The following is a 21225-nucleotide window of genomic DNA, read 5'->3' as shown; positions in this document are numbered from 1 at the left end:
ATTCAAATACATGATTCAACTATATAGTATTACAGAAAAGAAAAATCCTGGATCTGCCGAGGGGGTCCTTAACTTATACTTTATTTCTGAAAGGGAAAAAAAAGTGGAAAAAGAAAAATTCAGTAACTACATTAACTTGGGAGCAAAATTAAGTGTGTGCCTCTTTTCCCTGTGTAATGATTTGTCCACAGTAAATTAGTAATACCATTTTAATTTGCACCAGACTTGCTTACAAATTAAGCTAAAAAGTAAAAACCACATTTGTTGCCACCGCAAATTCCAGATCCCTTAGGCCATAAATTACTATCTCGTGCAAGTAATTAAGTTTTATTACTTGACTAGTGTGTAGTCGCAGAGTTATGTGTAACTTTGGGGTTGGTCCAAATGCGCTTTAATTTGCACTGCAGTAAGCAAATAAAATGAATTTTCGAAACTATACAAAAATACAAATAGCCATCAAATATAAATTGGTACTAAATAAAAATTCCATTCCATTCTCTTCATCTCTCTTTTCTCCCCCTTCTTCTTTTGAGAGCTTTGTCTTCGAAAATTAACAGATCTCATCTGAAACAAGATCACTGAATATTCTCTCTCTACATATATATGAGCTCACTTGTGTCGGTGAACTTGATTTTCGATTCATTGATTTCACCGTTCTAATCAGATCTGAGGTAAATTCCATGTTTCATCACTCCCACATTGCATTCCCCGAAAGAATTCAATACAGTAACGATTCCATGCGCTTAGATTCCAATTTTTCTTTCCTTTTTAGTCTGATCTGTAACGAAAATGTGATTATTATGCTGATATTCACATTCTGAGGTTCAATTGCGATGCAAAACATACGCTTTTTGTTCTTTTTTTTTTCCTCTTTGTGTGTGATTGTGGGAAGTGTTGTTTCGGGATGGGATCAGAATTGAGCTTATGGTTTTGCGAGAATCTTATTCTTTTTGTCTTCATTTAATCCCGTTTTAGTTTATTGGATTGTGCTGCAGTGGGCACGAAAGAGTGCTTTGTGATTAAGGGGGAAGAAGAAGATGTTGACCAAGTTCGAGACCAAGAGTAACAGAGTGAAGGGGCTTAGTTTCCACAGCAAGAGGCCCTGGATCCTTGCGAGTCTTCACAGTGGTGTGATCCAACTATGGGATTACCGCATGGGAACCCTCATCGACAGGTTTGACGAGCACGATGGCCCCGTTAGAGGTGTTCATTTCCACAATTCTCAGCCTCTCTTTGTCTCCGGAGGTAACCTCGCCATTTCACAGCCATTGCTTTTTTTGATACGCAAGTGGCCATTGTGTTGTTTGTGCCATTGATTTGTTCTATTGACTGCTTAATACTCTGATTTGTGCATTGATCCCAACTGATCCATTGATTGTGCATCCGCTACTGTGGATATTCATTGTTAGTCTGCATATATCTATGCAAGGGTAGTCAACTATGGAAACATAATCTAGGTTATGTTGTACTCATCTAAATTATATTAGGATCCACTCAAACAATTCTGCTAGGCAATATATTTAAGTTTTAGAAAGCGTTTTTGTGTGTGTTTGTGTAGATCTATGGTAATAAGTATGCTTCGAGTATCCCTGCTGATAATCTCATTATCTCTTTGCCTGTTAATCTTTGGTTGCCCCATGGTGTTGATACAATGAGCAGTACGAATGAGGGGTACACTTTGTAATGTTTCGAGATTTGTTTTTGGCTGTAATTTATATTAAAAAGAAATATCTTTGGTGTAATTGAGATTATCTGGATCTGTTAACTTAGTAACTAATCTGTTCTTTTAAACTAAGCTGTGTGCCATTGGTTGGGTTTAAATGTGATTTTTCCTGCACTTATGTTTGTCACTTGATAAAGAAGGGAAGGGAATTTGGTGTATTATGTTGTTAAGAAAAGAAAAAATATTTTGTTACTTGTAGAAGGGGGAGGGTTCATATTATTTGCTGCTTATTCGTGTTTCTTTTTTTTGGGTCAGGGGACGATTACAAGATTAAAGTTTGGAACTACAAGCTGCATAGATGTTTGTTCACTCTTCTAGGACACCTTGATTATATTCGCACTGTGCAATTTCATCATGAGAACCCGTGGATTGTGAGTGCCAGTGATGATCAGACTATTCGCATATGGAACTGGCAATCACGAACATGTATATCTGTCCTAACGGGGCATAATCATTATGTTATGTGTGCTTCATTCCATCCAAAAGAAGATATTGTTGTGTCAGCCTCTCTGGATCAGACTGTTCGCGTTTGGGATATTGGTTCTCTCAAAAGGAAGGCTGGGCCTCCTTCAGATGATATATTGCGTTTGAGTCAGATGAACACGGATCTTTTTGGTGGTGTTGATGCAGTTGTTAAATATGTGTTGGAAGGTCATGATCGGGGGGTCAACTGGGCTGCTTTTCATCCTACACTTCCTCTCATTGTCTCTGGAGCTGATGACCGACAAGTGAAACTTTGGAGGATGAATGGTAAAACTGAAGCCTAGTTATTTTTTTTTTTATGTTGTCCGGAATAACAACCGAGTGGTAGTATTTGTGACTTCCTATTTTACATACATACTATAGTTGGGCTGCCCTAGGCTTTCATATACTATACTCTTGATGCCATTCTGGTTATTAAAAAAATTAGCGTATCAGTGTTTAGTGCTGGCAGCAAAAATGTATCATAAAATACATTTCTTGTGTGCATTAACTTTTGTAGTAGCTGGTTAACCAAGAAGAGAAAGTATTTGCTGTCGTCTTGCACTTTTCATTAATAAAATTTATGTTTTCTGTTCAGATACTAAGGCATGGGAAGTGGATACTCTGCGTGGGCACATGAATAATGTTTCATGTGTTATGTTCCATGCCAAACAGGACATCATTGTATCAAATTCTGAAGATAAAAGTATTCGAGTATGGGATGCGACAAAGCGCACTGGAATTCAAACCTTCCGGAGAGAGCATGATCGATTTTGGATTCTTGCAACACATCCTGAAATGAATCTGTTGGCTGCTGGTCATGACAGTGGAATGATTGTCTTTAAACTGGAGAGAGAAAGGCCTGCTTTTGCTGTTAGTGGTGATTGTTTATTCTATGCAAAAGACCGGTTTTTGCGTTACTATGAATTTTCAACACAGAGAGAGACACAAGTTCTTACAATTCGACGACCTGGTTCTTTAACCCTGAATCAAAGTCCGAAGACTCTTTCCTATAGCGCGTCTGAAAATGCAGTTCTTCTCTGTTCAGATGTGGAGGGTGGGTCTTATGAGTTGTATACCATATCCAAGGATGGCGCATTTATTGGTAGGGGCGATATGCAAGAGCCAAAGAAAGGTCTTGGTGGATCAGCTGTCTTTGTGGCTAGGAATAGGTTTGCTGTGCTCGACAAAACCAGCAATCAAGTCCTAGTTAAAAATCTGAAGAATGAGCTTGTTAAAAAGAGCGCTCTGCCAATTGCCACGGATGCCATATTTTATGCTGGAACAGGCAACTTGTTGTGTAGGTCAGAGGATAGGGTTTTTATATTTGATCTTCAGCAGAGGCTTGTTATTGGGGATCTTCAGACCCCTTTTATCAAGTATGTTGTCTGGTCTAATGACATGGAAAGTGTTGCCTTGCTCAGCAAACATGCCATTGTCATTGCAAGCAAGAAGCTTGTTCACCAATGCACCCTCCATGAGACAATCCGCGTGAAAAGTGGAGCATGGGATGAAAATGGCATTTTTATTTACACAACATTAAATCATATCAAGTACTGCCTTCCTAATGGCGATAGCGGGATAATAAAAACACTGGATGTCCCAATATATATCACAAAAGTTGTTGGAAACACCATATTCTGCTTGGGTCGGGATGGGAAAAACAGAGCTATAGCTATTGATGCGACTGAATATATCTTTAAGCTCTCTCTCTTGAAGAAAAGATATGACCATGTTATGAACATGATAAAGAACTCCCAGCTTTGTGGGCAGGCTATGATTGCATATCTACAGCAGAAAGGGTTTCCTGAAGTTGCCCTCCATTTTGTGAAAGATGAGAGAATTCGGTTCAATTTGGCTTTAGAGAGTGGGAACATTCAAATTGCCGTTGCATCAGCCACTGCAATTGATGAGAAAGATCACTGGTATCGATTAGGGGTTGAAGCTCTTCGACAAGGAAATGCTGGTATAGTAGAATATGCATACCAGAGGACCAAAAATTTTGAGAGATTGTCTTTCCTTTATCTCATTACTGGTAATGTGGAGAAACTTGCAAAGATGTTGAAAATTGCCGAAGTCAAGAACGATGTGATGGGCCAGTTTCACAATGCCTTATATATGGGTGATGTCCGAGAGCGTGTTAAGATTTTGGAGAATGTGGGTCATTTGCATCTGGCATACATCACTGCCAAAGTCCATGGACTACATGATGTTGCTGAAAGGCTTGCAGCTGAACTGGGGGATGATCTTCCATCTTTGCCTGAGGGGAAAAAACCATCTCTCTTGATGCCACCATCACCTGTAATAACCAGTGGTGATTGGCCCCTTCTTAGGGTGATGCGAGGCATATTTGAAGGTGGCTTTAGCAATATAGAGCACGATGCTGAAGAAGAAGAGTATGAAGCTGCTGATGGTGATTGGGGTGAGGAGCTTGATATGGTTGATGTGGATGGCATACAAAATGGAGACATTTCTGCAATTTTGGATGATGGAGAGCCGGGTGAAGAGGATGATGGAGAAGGTGGATGGGAGCTGGAAGATCTGGAGCTTCCCCCTGAAGCTGAAACTCCAAAAGCTTCTGGTACTCGATCTTCAGTTTTCGTGGCCCCAACACCTGGTATGCCAGTTAGCCAGATATGGATTCAGAAATCATCTCTTGCAGCTGATCATGCAGCTGCTGGCAATTTTGATACGGCAATGAGGTTACTGAACAGGCAACTTGGAATAAAGAACTTCACTCCCTTGAGATCCATTTTCCTTGATCTTCATACTAGCAGCCACTCCTATCTGCGTGCCTTCTCATCTGCCCCAGTTATATCGCTTGCTGTTGAAAGAGGTTGGAGCGAGTCATCTAGTCCAAATGTGAGAGGCCCACCTGCACTGCCGTTCAAACTGTCTCAATTAGATGAAAAGCTCAAAGCTGGTTATAAATCAACTACAGCAGGGAAATTCACCGAGGCCCTAAAGACATTTACCAGTATTCTTCATACAATTCCTTTGATTGTCGTTGAGTCGAGGAGGGAAGTTGATGATGTGAAGGAATTGATTATTATAGTCAAAGAATATGTTTTGGGTCTGCAAATGGAGCTAAAGAGAAGGGAAATTAAGGACAATCCAGCTCGTCAGCAGGAGCTTGCCGCATATTTTACCCATTGCAATCTCCAGACACCTCATTTGAGGCTAGCTTTGCTTAATGCAATGACTGTCTGCTACAAGGCAAAGAACCTTGCCACAGCTGCCAACTTTGCGAGGAGGCTACTCGAGACCAATCCTACTGTCGAAAACCATGCCAAGACAGCACGGCAAGTTCTGGGAGCTGCAGAAAAGAACATGACCGATACCACGCAGTTGAACTATGATTTCAGAAACCCATTTGTGGTTTGTGGTGCAACTTATGTGCCAATTTACCGCGGACAGAAGGATGTTTCTTGCCCGTATTGCACTGCACGCTTTGTGCTGAGCCAGGAGGGTCAGCTATGCACTGTGTGTGACCTTGCAGTTGTAGGGGCCGATGCTTCTGGATTGCTCTGTTCTCCTTCCCAGATACGTTGATGAACTCGCTGGAACGGAAGCACTTTGTTCAGTTTTTGTTTCAGGTCAATTTTCAACAACAGATACTAGTCCCTATTGTTCAATTAATATAATTCCTTGTAGAAGCTAAAAGAAGTTGTTGTGTATGTTTCTTCGTTTCTCTTTCTTATTTTTCATGGTTTTCTTTTTTAATTCTTTTTTACTCTTCGCCAAATATAAGAGGATGATGGAGAAAAAGCCTATCAATATTTTGGGCATGTGAATTTTTCATTCATGTACTCTGCTGAATTAATTTTTAGGTTGAGTTGGATATCGCTACATTTTGAGGCCTTAATAAGTATTATATGTCTATTCAGTATTCATGATTATTTTCTTTTATTTTCACCTTTTCATCTTTTTTGTTTTTTAGGCTTTGGCATATTTTCATTTGAAGCTTCACCCAAAATCTCCCCCTTGTTGAATTTGATAGCAATCAACAATTAGGTGTATATTTTGGGTAGATAACTATTATATTTACACCAAGAAGTAGGTGTAGTTTCACAATTAAAAAAAAAAATACTTAGTTATTGATTATTAGGGTTGTTGTAAACTTGTAATTGACAAATTAACATTAGCATATTAGCTATTAATCCCTAATTTAGTTATTGTTATCGTTTTCAAATGACTATTTTTGTAAGTACACCATTGTCCATAGATTAAAGAAGTAACGGGATATGTTATTATAATGTTATATAGTTAACAATTTTATAACTAATTTGTAGCTATATATGAAAAAAGAAAAAGCTAACTAATCCAATATATTTTAAGCAGAGTGAAAATAAAATTGTTAATTGCATTTTTATATTAGATAGTTCGAATTATGTTATATGATTAACAATTCTATAGTCAATATATAACTAAACAAAAAAAAAAGAAATTACCTAACAATATATATTTCAAGAGTAAAAATAGCATTATTAGCTACAACCTTAATATATAGTCCTCAAATTAAATCTTTCTATACTTTATTGTACCGACCTTTGTATTCTTGTATTGATATAGATATAGATTTTATTATATAAAATAAGTCATCCACATTAGTATAAATATTAGTATATTTTGAGAGAGAAATATCAGGAATTAATATTTTATTTTTATACTATTAAAATTTAGATTTTAAAATTTAGTATTTAGTATTTAGAACATAAACTAAATATTAACTAAAAATAATAAATTTTATTAATTATATAATATTTTTAAAAAAATTAGCTATCCACATTAGTAATTGAACCACAGTTAAAAAATCCCTCCGGCAGTATTTATGAAGCCCCCGTCCTAAACTTTTTTTTAGGGTAAAGTATTAAATTAGTTTTTTACGTTTAGGCGTAATTCTATTTTCGTCTTTAAAGGTTTAAAATATTTTATTTGAATTTAAAAAAGTTTCTTTTAACTTCAATGTAGTCCCACCATGAGGCCTTGTTTTTGTACGGCTGTTATGTAGGATATTTCGTTCATTATTTAACTTTGACTTCATGATGAGACTACATTAAAACTAAAAATGAAATTTTTTTGGATTCAATTATGACACTTTAAACTTTAAGGACCAAAATAGGATTATGCCTAAATGTAGGGACTAATTTAATACTTTATTTTTTTTATAATAGAGATAACAATTAAAATGATCCTTCAGTTTTAATTCAATAATTAAAATACCTTTTTAGTTTTTAAAATAATTAAAATGGTCCATCAATTTTAAACTATAAATTAAATTGTATCTCCATCAATCACTATGTTAATGTCATTAACAAAAAATTTATGTGACGCATTAATTTTTACACCGATAGAAAATAATAATTAAAATAGTCCCTCAACTTTAATTTGACATTCAAATTGGTCTCCTAGTTTTAAATATATAATCAAAATAGTTTCTTAAATTGTAAACCGTGAATTAAAATAATTCCTCCATCAAATTTACATATGAGAATTATTTTAATTATCGGAGTTAAAACACTAAGGAAAATTTTTATTGTTTTCTCAATTAGTCAATTATAATACTTAACCGCTTTATTCCCTCCTCGCTCACCGCCACTGTGTTTTTAACTTTTTATAACTTTTGTATCCCAACATTCAAGCCATTTTTCTGTACTAGAGACCAAACTTTTATTATACTCTTTCTTTGTCATAATAATTTTTCTATTTTATTTTTAAATTTTTAAAAAGAAAGCTAATGTATTTAAATAATAAGATTGGAATGATACTATAGACTATAGAGTCCACAAAACTTTCCAGCTAAATTTCTTTTTTATTTGTTTCCTTCATAATTTTCCCGTGAGCTGAGGAAGGAAGGAAGAAAGTGTGTGAAAGTCAATAAAAGTCCTCTCTTCAGAGCTGGGACTTGGGAGGCACGTTTGATTGAATAATGGTTGACACAAATGTTTTATTTCTTTTAAATTTTGAGGAAACAAATTGTTGGGATATTTTACTGGACAGATTAAAATTGTATAGAGAGTATAACTTTTTTTTGTAGTTATTTTTTATTATATTATTGTTATTTAAAATGTGAGTTATAATTTTTTAAATACTATTTCATCCCATAAAAAAAATTTATAAACTTACATCTCTATTGTATAATTCATCAAAAATGTTTATATTTTCTGAGTAAATAGTACTATATTTAAATAATTATTAAATACCTAAAGAGACTAAAAATAGGGCCAAATATTGTAATAAAATAATATTATAAAATATTTTACACAAAATTATCTAATTAACAAAATGGAATAATTATTATTGTATTTTTTATTAAAATATAAAAATAATACATTGGTGACCACTTGGCAAATTTTCATTGGTTGGACCACGTTGTCACCTTGTTCCACATGACAGAATAGTCTTGTAGAAGAAGTAAAGCTTTTTATATAAAAAATTAAAAAACACAACATACATCACACAATCACAACCCAATCCCAAAAAACTACTCTCCTTAGTTTAAGTTTTCCACTCCAAATCCAAATCAAACAGAGAAAAGAAAGAGGGTTATTGTGATAACAATGGAAAACCAATCATCATCTTCATTTTCGTCTTTGATGGAGACACAGTTCCTTATCCTTGATCAAGTTCGGTTCTTGGATGTGAACGAAGATACCCTTTCGCAGTGGGAACTTGTTGATCTCTTTGATGTTGAAGAAGAATGGGGAGAACAATGCGATGATGGTAATATTGTTGATGATGGATTCAATTACGCTGATTCTTCCCCCATTTCTTACCCTAATGTTGACCCAATTGAAGGAATTGGCAATTTCATCCCTCGTCGTGACGTTGTTGATCATGATCACGGTCATCGTGATAACAACGACGATGATGAAGAGGTTGAATGTGTTGACGACGAAGATGATGATGATGATGACGATGGGTATGACTTGGATGATGAGCTTGTTCCTTGGAATGTCGGGAACAGGTTTGAGAGGCAGAGGATGAGGAAATTAGGGAAAAGGGCATGTTCGAAAATGAACAATTCAAAGAGGAACCCTTATTTGTACACAAGGCCAGGGTGTGTGCGTGGTAAGCATGGTTTAGGTCTTAAGCACACTTACTAATTATCGATCCAATTTGCTAATTGGAGGGCTCTTCAATAATTAGGGCTTTGAATTGGGTTGCTGGTTTCTCTAGTTAGTTTAACTATTTAGATTTTAGTTGAACTGTTGCTTAGTTTGTGTTTATTTGAATATTTATGGCTGTGTTGTTTAGGATTAGGTATGTATTATGTAAATGAATTTCTTTAACGTGGGTACCATTTTCTAAATGTATATCTTAGTTGAATAATCATTCCTAGCCTTTAATTTGACTGAAAGTTAAGGGGGTTAATTAATCTTTTTTATTTTATGTTTTGTTAAAGGGATTCAATTGAGATCCATCTCTGATCCGCAGGCAATAACACTGAGTTTAATAATGTGAATGTGTATGCACTTTTTCTAATTCAGATATTACTATTAGTTTGATATTTGCAAGCATTGTTGGTAAGTAATCACATCTAACATTGAATCTGTAACTATGAGGTGATATTTTCACCAATGGCGAAGTTAGTTTGGGTTAATAATCTCAAAATGATCACATTCTCAATCCTTTAATCTCATGGAATACTCTGCCTGCATAGTGCTTAGTTTGAAGGGAACATGTTATCAAGGATGAAGACTTTTTCTGTGATATATTGAGCCCACGGGAATATATAAGAAAAATGGAAAGCATTTCTATATAAATAAATTAATCATATCTCTCTTAAAAATAGTTCTTTATAAATAAGAGGTTTTGAGTTGATCTCAAATATCCAAGACACACAAGTCCCACTTTCCGAACAAGAAACAGGATGATCATTGATGTAAACAGCTTATTCATCTGTATTCTATGTATTATGTAATTATTATATTTATTTTATTTAGGAATATTTTCAAAACTATATTTTTATGAGCAAGTTTGTAAAAGATGAATATTGCGGATTCTACAAAAGTTAATTTTATTTTTTATTGTTTTATAATTACTAAAACATGTACCAAATATATTAAAAATTTAATAATTTAATGACATCTAAACTAGCCCTTAGAACTAAAGGATGGGACTGTTTCTTAGTTTCTTAATTATTTACACCGAAAAGTTTCTGATATTTTATACATTCATTTCATATTACAGCAATTGGCAATAGGCATTCTTCAGTAGAAGTAGTTGTACGGGATTATGAATATAGTCCCTTTAGGGGAATGGGAAGATGATTAGTAGTTTTTTTTTTTATAATAATAATGAGAAGAAGGAGTAATGCACAAGTAACAAATATGCCAAGTGTAAGCCGTCACGGAATGATGTTATGATGGAGATTACGGCACCGTCATTGAGAAGTAATAGATATAGGCTTAGTGCATGTTTGGGTGCCATTATTTTGTTAAAAAAAGATCTTTTTTCAATGAAAAAATATCTTTTTTTATTTTTTAACGTGTTTGGCAAATTTCTAGTAGTAAAAGTAAAAGCACTAGTAAAATAAAAAAAAGATGTTTTTCATGTAATAAATAAACAAAAAAGTACTTTTATATTGTTATACCCAAACATAATTGATTGATAAAAAGACCTTTTTACATGACATATCCAAACATAAAATTACTTTTACTTCTCTATAAGATCTTTTAAAAAAAGATAACTCGAAAAAAGATCTTTTTTAAAAAGCTCACCCAAACAAACCTTTAGTTTGGTAAAGCTTTTACTTTTTAAAAGTAGTTTGTAAAAGCTAATTTTTAAAAGATGACTTTATAAAAGTTGTAGAATTTATTTTTGGTAAATCAAATTAAAAATAGTTTTCAATAAACACAAGTAACAATAATTGCGTTTGGTAAAATAGCTTTTAAAATTTAAAAATATTATAATAAATATAAATGCAAGTATTAAATTTGAAAATTAGTTAACATATGAGATTATATTAGACTTTTAAATTTTAAAAAGCACAAGCCAACTTTAAAAAGTTCCTTATTAGGTGCTTTCAAAAGCACCCCTAACTTTTAAAAATTGCAAGCACAAGCACTTGGTCTTTTTAATTTACCAAACGCAAAATGATGTGCTTATACTTTTTAAAAGTACAAACACCTCTCCAAAAAGTTTTAACAAACCAAGCCTTAGTGTATGGTTGGTTATTTGGTTAACTGTTTTGGAGAGATGATATAAATTAAATTTTAAAATTTATAAAACTTTAAATATCATGCAAATATAAATTAAATTAAAAAATAATAGTCACATAATATCAGGATTTTTTATTTTATTAAATAAAATAAATGTAATATTTACCTAAATAAATATTTTTATCAATATTTATCGAATTAAATTTTCTTACCATATCTCGTTTACACTGTAAACGAGATGATTTTTACCGTAAGTCAGACGGACACGTGTATATCTCGTTTACAGTGTAAACGACATATGTAAAAACGTCATCTCGTTTACATCGTTTACACTGTAAATATATATATATATAACAAATGTTCAGGTTCTATAAAAGGATGTGTAACCCTTGGTATTCTTCACACACATTTCATATACTTCTTCTGTCTCTTATTTATATGAAAAACATAGTTGAATGACCAGTAACAATCCATTCATAGTTGTGCTTCTTTATCCCAATTGTCGCATGAGGAATGGCGACAACAGAGTGACATTTGAGTGTCAGGATCCGATATTGTTTCACACTCAGCGTGTGGAGACGTTGTCGGATTTGAAGAGTTTGATATTGAGCAAGCTCGGTGGGACACAAGCGAAGGGAGGAAAATCGGAAGGGTGGCGTATAGGTTGCTGGCACCCATGGAAAATGGAGTTTTCCGGTTACGGAGACGAGCATGTGCGACTGATGTTCGACATTCATGGAGGATCATGTGTGAACAGGTAATGGAGCTGGCTGCCGAGGTGGGTCACGGTGGTAGTGGGTCGTCCGTACAGGAAACCTACGTGCAGGACGACGGACCTCTCGCACCACCTCCCATTCGTGTCGCGATTCCGGAGCATGAGGCAGAGGAGGGTGAGGAGGAGTCGGACGAGGATTACGTGGCGGATAGTGCAGACACTAAGTCTTCCGATGGTGGCGATGAGGATGAGTTTGTGCCGGAGACACCTGCGGGGGCTGCGCCACGCCATGTGCTGCCTCCACCTCATCCAATTCCGGCGCTATCGGCTGTGCCAAGTCACTATCACAGTCTACATCTGGACGCCATGCATGAGAGGAACCCAGTGGAGGACAGCTATGGTGTAGATTACAACATGGACGGCGGCGTATAGTTTCGGGTCGGACACAGGTTCATAAGCCGAGAGGCGGTGCTTCAAGATGTGAAGAACTACAGTATTTGTAGGAGTGGTGAGTACCGGGTGATCGAGTCCGACCGCTTAAAGTACCATATGCAGTGCCGTCAAGCCAGCAGTGGGTGTCAATGTAGCCTCCGTGTCGCTCTTCGTCAGAATCTCGGATACTGGTAAGTTCAAGTTTAATTGTGAGTTTGAGTAGTTTTGTCTTATATGTTATTTCCGGTAGAGATGTCGTGTAAGAATAAATTTTTTTATGTGGTGGTTAGGGAAGTTTGGAGATTTGGTGGACCACACAGCTGTCTGGCACCCACCAGTCTCAAGACCATCGTCAGTTAGATAGCAGTCTCATAAGCAGAGTCATATTACCCTTGATTCAGTCCAACCCGTCTGTTAGTATCCCGGTCTTGCAAGGTGCGGTGCAGGCAAGCTATCACTTCAAATCCTCGAACAGAAAGGTGTGAATTGCGAAACAGAAGGTCATTGCACGGATCTACGGTAACTGGAAAGAGTCGTACAACAAGGTGCCGAAGCTGCTTCAGGCACTGCAGAGCTGCTTCCCGGGCACCATATGTGACCTACAAGTCAAACCGTACTACGAAGGACACCTCTTAGCGCGCGACTGCTGCATGTTCGACAAAGTCTTTTGGATGTTCCCGTCATGTGTGCTACACAGTGATCCGGCGACCGGGCTCAAACCTCTGGTGTCATCTATCGTACCGCTCCTTCAGCTTGAGCGGCCACCATACATCCTCACCTCGACTAGTAGTAGTCAGGTACCTGTCAATGAAAATGGTGTGTTAAATTCTTCCTTAGGTCATAATAATTGAGCTCTTTTAGCAGATAAGTAAATAGAAATACAGCATCAATCTCACCTATCAAGATTTACCGGGGTTCCTGGTATCTGCTGCTCTCCATTGAACTGCCGTTTCACCCGATCAACGTGGTGAAAACGGACGATATTGAAGCACAACAGCGGGACGGCTGACAACCATGTCCCCCACTCCTCCTCGTCACGAAACCAGGGCGGACACAAAGCCTACAGGGAGGGGTCATCGTATACTCTCCATGCAAACTAAAGAAAGAAAGTTTTCAGTATAACACAAACACAATTATTAGACGAAATCTCTCGAATTATCCATATAACAAGCATACTAATGTATACGATATCTATCTAGTTATCCAAAATAAAAAATGTGCGTATATTACAACTAACCTCGTCGAACCGTAGCCGGTCAAGGGAAACCCTCCGACGTAGGACCCTGGTCTCATGCTGATCCATGCTCTGCTGTGGCAATCCAACCAACCTAACACATCGAAGGAGAGCATATACTGTTCGTTAAGTAACATACCAGAATATTTGAAAAAATAATTTAACTCAAATACATAAAAAAGATATTTCTCATCTCGCAGCCAACGAATACTGGTAGACACCTCTATCTGGTGGCCACCACTAGGGGAATCTCTGATAGATCCAGGACATCAACAACGGAATGCAGCCAGCGATATCCGTGACGCCCCCTGAGCTGCCAAAGATAGGGACTGATACGTCCAGGCCAGCACAGCCGAGCCCCACGAAAACGCTCTACACTCCGCAAAGTCCCGGAGCAGCGGTAGCCAGCGAAAGTGCACCATATTGTTGGACTTGTCGGTCATTAGATACCCTCTAATCAGTAACATGATATAACACCTGGCGTACTGTCGGAGGGTCTCGGAATCATCTGTCTAGGACATCTGGCGGACACGATCCTGTAGCCAAACAAGCTTCAGGGTGAACGCCTCCTTCCTCTAAGCCGCCTGATGTGCTGCCAAGGGAGGCCTTGTGCCGAGGAGCTGCTCCACCAACGCCCACGTCTCCGTATGGTACCACCTAGCAAAGTCACGGAGACACCCCCCGACGGGGTTACCATGTACGTGTAGGCCCAGGTGGTACGCCACGTCTGCAGGGTGATAGTGACCTCACCCCACGGGAGATGAAACGTGTGTGTCTGTGGACGCCATCGCTCCACCAGTGCCGAAATGAGGGAATTGTCAAAAGTAAAATCCCTCAGCAGCACGGTGTCGCCAAATCCGGCCTCAGCCAGATACGAGACGATGGCGTCCGGTGGAAGTAAAGTATAGCTCACTCGCGGGGGCAACAGGAGGCGAAGCCTCTGAATAATTACAAACAGAAATAAAATTTAAATTATATAAAATCAATTATAACTTATAAATTATTTGTTTAACATTTTAAAAAATTAATTTTACTTTCGGTAATATTTATTATCTCTGAAAAGTCCCAAGAATAATTATTTCTATTATTACTGTTTTTACAAATTAAACAATATAATACAACAAAATAAAGTCTTAAACGTCAAATAAAATAAAAATATCAAAATTTATTAACGGGTTACAGTGTCATACACGCTATTCTAATGGCATTAAATTTATAACTACTAACAACATAGCAATAACAGCGTTCCAAACTAATAATATTTATGTCATACCAACCTAGCACAAGTGGATAGAGTTCTAATTTAAGCCTACAGACCTAACTCCTAACACATACCAACGTTCCAGATCTTCATCACTACTCTAACAATGACAACATCATTAAACTTAACAACCATAACGAAACTAACTTCGAAGTCGGCCGCCCCGGCATAATGTGTCGTCTCGTTCAGCCTGTTTATGTCCCCGTCGTTCCCCACTTGGCGCGCCATCACCGTTTGGGTCGAAGGTATAGTCAGAAAGGGTTAAAAGAGGGGAGAAAGATGTTGACAAAGTCAAACTGAAACCCAAAAGTATGCTATAAATGACTTCTATATATAAGCGCGAATGGGTCATATCTCGTTTACAGTGTAAACGAGATAACAGTGCGTATATAAGATATACACGTGTTACGTTACGTGTCATATCTCATTTACAGTGTAAACGAAATATACACATTGTCATCTCGTTTACACTGTAAACAAGATATGACAAGAGAATTTAATTCGGTAAATTTTTTAAAAATTATTTATTTTGGTAAATATTATATTTATTTTATTTAATAAAATAAAAAATCCTATAATATCAAGGATGAATATATAATTTTTAATTTTGTTTATTATTATTATTATCAGAACAAGTAGCGGTAAGTACACCTAAAATCTTATTCTGCTCTGTTCTGTCTAAAAATTAGTGTTGATAAAAATTCGCCTAACACCAAATTGGATAATTACCTGTAGCAATTGAATAAGAATTGAGTGAGTACTCGTAAATTTTGTGTTGTCTTCTTTTTTTTATCACGGAAATGTATGTTTATTGTCCTAGAGTGATATGTATTTGTGTTTGTTCACATCCATCAACGTAAAATTGATTTCTAAATCACGATTTTCTCAAAGCTAATTTGACATCATAATTTTTTCGTTGCATACTGTAAAGCAAGACTAGGTGTTTTGATTTTTCGAATCTTATCTTTATCTCTTGCAACTTACTCAATTTACTAGAAAATTGACTAAATTTTTTTAATATTGATCAAAGATATGTGTTATACTATATTATTTGATTTTACGTCAATTTAATTCTACTATAACTTTTTCGTATATTTTAGAAGACACAAAATGACACTAACATTTTATTTAAAACGTATTTTTAATTAATTTAAAAGCAAAAGTCATTAACATTTTTATTAGAAAATATTTTTTAAAATTTTGACAATGTTAAATGACATTGTCGTGTTTTTATTTATTTTTTTTAAATTATAAAAATTATGGTGTTTCCAATCTTTCAAAGTTCGATACAACATATATAATAGACTATTTTAGAAAATGACATCTGTTCATACTCTGACCCAAAGTTTAAGTCAGGTCTAACCAAGTTCAAAGGTCCAATCTAAAAAGATTTGGCCTTCACCACTTGCCCGACTTCCTCAAAGAGACTGGATTGACGAAGTAAGGCAGCTCACACTCATCTAAGTAAGTAATTGCTTCCCCAAATCTCTAAGAATAAATTTTGTAGTTAAAAAATAAAAAGTTTAAAAACTCAAATTGGTGAATTAGAATTAAGAATTTAAAAAAAATTAGCATCCAATTTATATCATACTAAATAAGATTCTTCGATTTATTAACAGTAGTTATCTTTCATATCTCTGAATAACACTCAAAATTTAAATAATAATAGCGAATACATTAATTTTTTCAATATGAAAAATAAAAAGTGACATCTTTTCCCCTTTGTTTCAATTTTGTCTGACCAACCCACTCTTAATTTGAATGATTTATTTTTCACTCGTTGGAAAGTAGGTTTCTTAAACTTTAAGCGGCGGTAAACGTAGGTCAAAGTCTAAGTGAGGCACTTGTGAAGTGATGGGACGAATCTTTAACATACCAAACCAAGGTGTCAACTTTAATTTACTGTCCATGTCCGTATAGTACTATACCTAGATTATATATTGATAGACAGATGCAAATTAAATTAAAGTCGAGACTACTATCTGTTCCAAATCACCATCATAAACTCTAGCCATTATTATATGTGCCTGTATTTTACGAACTTGTCTCACCTTTCTACTACTACTATCATTTTCTTTTCATTAAATTTTCTTGCTACAATAATAAGTTCCATGCCTTTGTGGAATTTACTCCAATATGTAGAGTAGAATTTATTCTATCTCCACCATTATTGATTGGCACCTTAACTTCTATTTATTTATTTATTTATAAGTGAGCCACATCTATTTATTCTTACTATTAAGAATATTAATAAAATATTTATGTATACACTAAAAATAAATTGTCAAATGAGTTATTGTATATTTATATATAAATACATCAGTTATTTTATATATTTTATATTTTAATATATATTTTATATAAATAATTTATTTATTATTTGTTTTTTAATATATAGATTATAAATTTAATTTTAATATACTATTAGTTTAAAATAAATTTACACGTTGATTATACAGCAAAGATATAAATTGATTGTGTATGAATAATTATGAGATTATTCAAAATATGACAAAAAAAAAGAGAGTAAAGTTTTTTAATAGGTATTGAATTAAAAGGATGAAATTCAAAAAAACACTCACATGTGTTGAGTTTCTCTTTAAATAAGAACTCAATTAGTAAAGTTGATTAGTTGAATTTAAAGTATAGATAATATCATTTAATTAAAAATAAATTAAATTAAATATTCTTTTATTAATGTCACATGTCATAAAACTCTTTTATCTAGAGGTATGCACTATTTTGACATAAACATTTCGAATAATGCCTACCTTTAACTTGTGGATGTGGATTTTTTTTTAGAGGAATGCTAAGGGCCATCAATTTTTGTGATTTGTAAACATCAAATAGTTATCAATGATAATTTTAATGGTGTGAGATTGGTGTGAAATTTCATCTAATAACTCACTTTTTTTTTTTGTTACATGTTGGGCAGAATTTAACAAAGTTGTTGACCCCTAGACTTTCATTTTTTTCTATACTCATTTTTAACTAAAGAAACTTAAAATAATAGGAGAATAATCAAAAGTATCCTTTGTCAATTACCCATTTAATGAATGATCTTGGAAGAAGAAAAATCGACTGAATATGATATCGGAAATATTTGGTAACCAAAGAAAATCAGCAAAAAATAGCTATAACTTGTTTTATTTAGCATTCATTAATTATTGTGACAATTAATTAACGTTAAATAAGACAAATTCTGACTTTTTTTGTCTACTTAACATTACCCATATGATATTATAATTATTGATCAAGATACTTTCTTTTTAAAATGACTTGAGAATATAAAAAGATTTTCCTCAACTTTTTTTCTTTTAGAAAGCTTTATTTATCTGAAAATTTTATGAAATTATATTTTTTCACTTGTTATCTTTTGGTTCTTTCATTATTTTTCATTTCTTATCAGTTAGATACAAAAAATTTTTAAAAGTTATCCTTCGAGTGTTTTATTGGAACATCTAACAACAAGGTCTACTTAAGTTCATTTCATTTTAAAAGAGTTAATTTATTTTTTTTGTGGTATATATTAATAAATGTCTCAACACTTATTCTCTATTATCATCTTATATTTTTAGTTCTTGTATGTATTACTTATTTATTATTAATAAAAGTATTTTTTCATAAGTTTGTTGGTTATTAATCTCTTATTTTAATATTTTTATTTAATTTACACAAAACTACATTTGAATCACAGGTATATTAGATTACTTAACATCAGGTTATTAAAAATAATTATTTTTTATATTAATTGTATAAATAACTATTAAAAGAAATAAATATAATTAAACGATTATATAAAATATTTTACACAATAATGCATTAAAATTAAGTTCATAAATAATATAGTTAATAGTAATATTTATGATAACTACTTAAATAAAAATGACAAAACATCTTTTCATAAAGATATTTTGTTTAAAAATGTGACTTATTTATTTAGCCACACTTTAAACAAAGACAACACTTTTATAAATATTAAAATCTAACCATCAATCCATCATCTAAGAGTCAAAAAGAAATATTTCACACGAAGACAATTATAAAGTCTTCGTTGTAACCAATATTTATTAGGTGAATTCATTTTTTAAGCCGTGTATGGTATGTTTTTTGATATTATATATAAAGTAGTAGAGTAGTAGAGTCTATATAGTAGAATATAATTGTTGAAGGGGATGATTATAGAGGAAATTAAAGGCATCGAATATGGAAGGGCAAGAAGCATTGAAGGGTAATAGTAGTTTTTCTTCAAAGTGTTCAGACTGTGGGAACCAAGCAAAGAAAGATTGCTCATACACAAGGTGCAGAACTTGCTGCAAGAACAAAGGATTCCACTGCCCAACCCATGTTAGAAGCACTTGGATCCCTGTCGATAGAAGACGCCATAAATCATCCTCATCATCATCACTACTACTCATGGATCATCATCACTCTTCTCTCACTACAAATCTACACTTCCTTCATCATCAACATATCCCTAAAAGGCACAAGCACACCCCATATTCATCATCATCAGGTAACATACATACATACATACAACTCATTTTATTAGCAATGTTATATTATATGCCAACTTTTATTTGTTATTGTTGTAATAAAATTATTTTTTTCACAAAATTAAACTCACCCGGAATTTTTTTGGATTTGCATGAAATTTGTATAAAATTTTTTTATTTTATTTAGTTTATACTTAAACTTTTCCTTTATAATTAATAAATATCAAATTTTAAATTTTTTGTCCTCAAAATTATGATATTATATCACGAGGTCATTTCTCTTTCTATATAAATATTAAAATCAATTATTAAAATTAATTATGCTGTAAAATATATATTAAAAATAAATTAAATTATACATATTTTTATATATAAATATATAATAACTGATTTAGTAAATGATTTTTTTACGTGCATATAACATTTTTGATTTCCTACTATTGTCATACTAATTCATCAAAGTTTAATTAAGAACAATATTTATATGATGAATATGATTGTAACATGAATATTATTGTTGGACTGTTGGTATATGATGTGTAGAGGAGTTTCCAGCAAGTATGAGTTCGGTGGCAATATTCAGATGCGTTAGGGTGCGTTCCATGGATGAAAGTGTTAATGAAATTGCGTACCAAACATCTGTCAACATTGGAGGACATGTTTTCAGTGGTCTTCTTTATGATCAAGGCCCTCATCAACCACCACCATCAAACTCCATAGACCCTCATCATCATCATCATCATCATGCTGATCACCTACACAGTAATACTAATAATCTCAACCTTATGATGATGAGTAATAGTAGTAATAATGTTCCAACCATTATTGATGCTCCTCCTCTTCCTCATGATCAGCCTTTTCTATCATCTTCTTCTACTTCTTTTGTTAGGCCTCCTGCTATGCCATATTATTTTTCACACCCTCCTAAACCTTGATTAAATTTAATTTGTTTCTTAATTATTATTATATCTTGCTCATCATATGAAAAACGTGACTATAGGAACTTAGACGATATTGTGATGATGCTCAAAAAGGATTACCATGGAACTCTAATTCAGCTAACTAATTAAGCTACCTTCATCTCATGTATATTATTATCTTTAGAACTTCTTCTAGAAGTAGCTAGCAAGATGAAAGGGATTAAGAGACAAAGTCATTAATAAATAAATGAGAACCTATGAAGGAGATTATTATTATTATTATTATTGTTGTTGTTGTTGTTAATTTAGTTGAAACTTGGAGACTGGGTCAACTTATATACATTATTCATTTGTTACACATGTACCTACGTGATTTGATACACTATAGTACTACTGTAGGATGATGTAGCATAATGTATACATGCCCATGCCCCTATAATAAGTAGGTTTTGTTTTTCTGCTGTTTGTTTTGTCTTGTTGCTCTATTTGTTTTGGTGATACGCTTTATATAATCTTTTAATCTTTAATGTTAATGATAATGTTCCTACTCTTCGTGTCGTGCCATTCTGCTACTACATGTACTTTGCCAACTTTAAGCAATATATATATATATAGGGAAAATAATCACCGAAGATGTGTGAAATGAACACACGATTCGGACGGTGCCATGTTTATAGAATATAGACTATAATATAGGGTGCATCAAACCCAAAGTCTCTAGATAGGAACAACGATTTAATTAGTAGCATACATGATATTAGTAGTTAGTACATAACATAACTAGTAGAGAGAGAGAGAGATTAATTATGCCGTTTGGT

At 34.0% G+C, this 21225-nt stretch overlaps 2 protein-coding genes and 1 long non-coding RNA gene across 4 annotated transcripts; all 3 read left to right on the top strand.

Moving 5' to 3' along the window:
* The first annotated feature begins 49 nt into the window (after window positions 1–49).
* Window positions 50–6078, top strand: LOC112736924 (coatomer subunit alpha-1). 2 transcript variants are annotated; one of them, XM_025786600.3, is made up of 4 exons: window positions 50–671; window positions 976–1245; window positions 1979–2473; window positions 2784–6078. In XM_025786600.3, exons 2-4 carry the CDS (start codon window positions 1038–1040, stop codon window positions 5735–5737), a joined length of 3657 nt encoding a protein of 1218 aa, XP_025642385.1. In that variant the 5' UTR covers window positions 50–671; window positions 976–1037; the 3' UTR covers window positions 5738–6078. The 2 variants fall into 2 exon arrangements, with proteins under 2 accessions (XP_025642385.1, XP_025642384.1); XM_025786599.3 differs by having other exon boundaries at window positions 264–671; window positions 996–1245.
* Window positions 6079–8468: 2390 nt separating this feature from the next.
* Window positions 8469–9644, top strand: LOC112736923 (uncharacterized). The gene has a single exon (XM_025786598.3). It carries the CDS (start codon window positions 8746–8748, stop codon window positions 9289–9291), a length of 546 nt encoding a protein of 181 aa, XP_025642383.1. The 5' UTR covers window positions 8469–8745; the 3' UTR covers window positions 9292–9644.
* A 9531-nt stretch (window positions 9645–19175) lies between these two features.
* LOC112735732 (uncharacterized) lies at window positions 19176–20940 on the top strand. Its single transcript, XR_011870338.1, has 2 exons — window positions 19176–19507; window positions 20031–20940. It is a non-coding gene; the product is annotated as an uncharacterized lncRNA (long non-coding RNA).
* Window positions 20941–21225: the final 285 nt, after the last annotated feature.

Source organism: Arachis hypogaea, chromosome 13 (genome assembly GCF_003086295.3).
Source record: "Arachis hypogaea cultivar Tifrunner chromosome 13, arahy.Tifrunner.gnm2.J5K5, whole genome shotgun sequence".
NCBI classification, from domain to species: Eukaryota; Viridiplantae; Streptophyta; class Magnoliopsida; order Fabales; family Fabaceae; genus Arachis; species Arachis hypogaea.
The sequence above is the reverse complement of the archived record's forward strand: the minus strand, read 5'-3'. Positions and strand labels throughout refer to the sequence as shown.

Bases quoted from the DNA above. Each gene is read 5' to 3' on its own strand.
- LOC112736924 (XM_025786600.3), top strand. From the start codon at position 1,038: ATGTTGACCAAGTTCGAGACCAAGAGTAACAGAGTGAAGGGGCTTAGT. The intron at 1,246-1,978 runs GTAACCTCGCCA...TTTTTGGGTCAG, and splicing joins GCCTCTCTTTGTCTCCGGAG to GGGACGATTACAAGATTAAA. The intron at 2,474-2,783 runs GTAAAACTGAAG...TTTTCTGTTCAG, and splicing joins GAAACTTTGGAGGATGAATG to ATACTAAGGCATGGGAAGTG.
- LOC112736923 (XM_025786598.3), top strand. From the start codon at position 8,746: ATGGAAAACCAATCATCATCTTCATTTTCGTCTTTGATGGAGACACAG.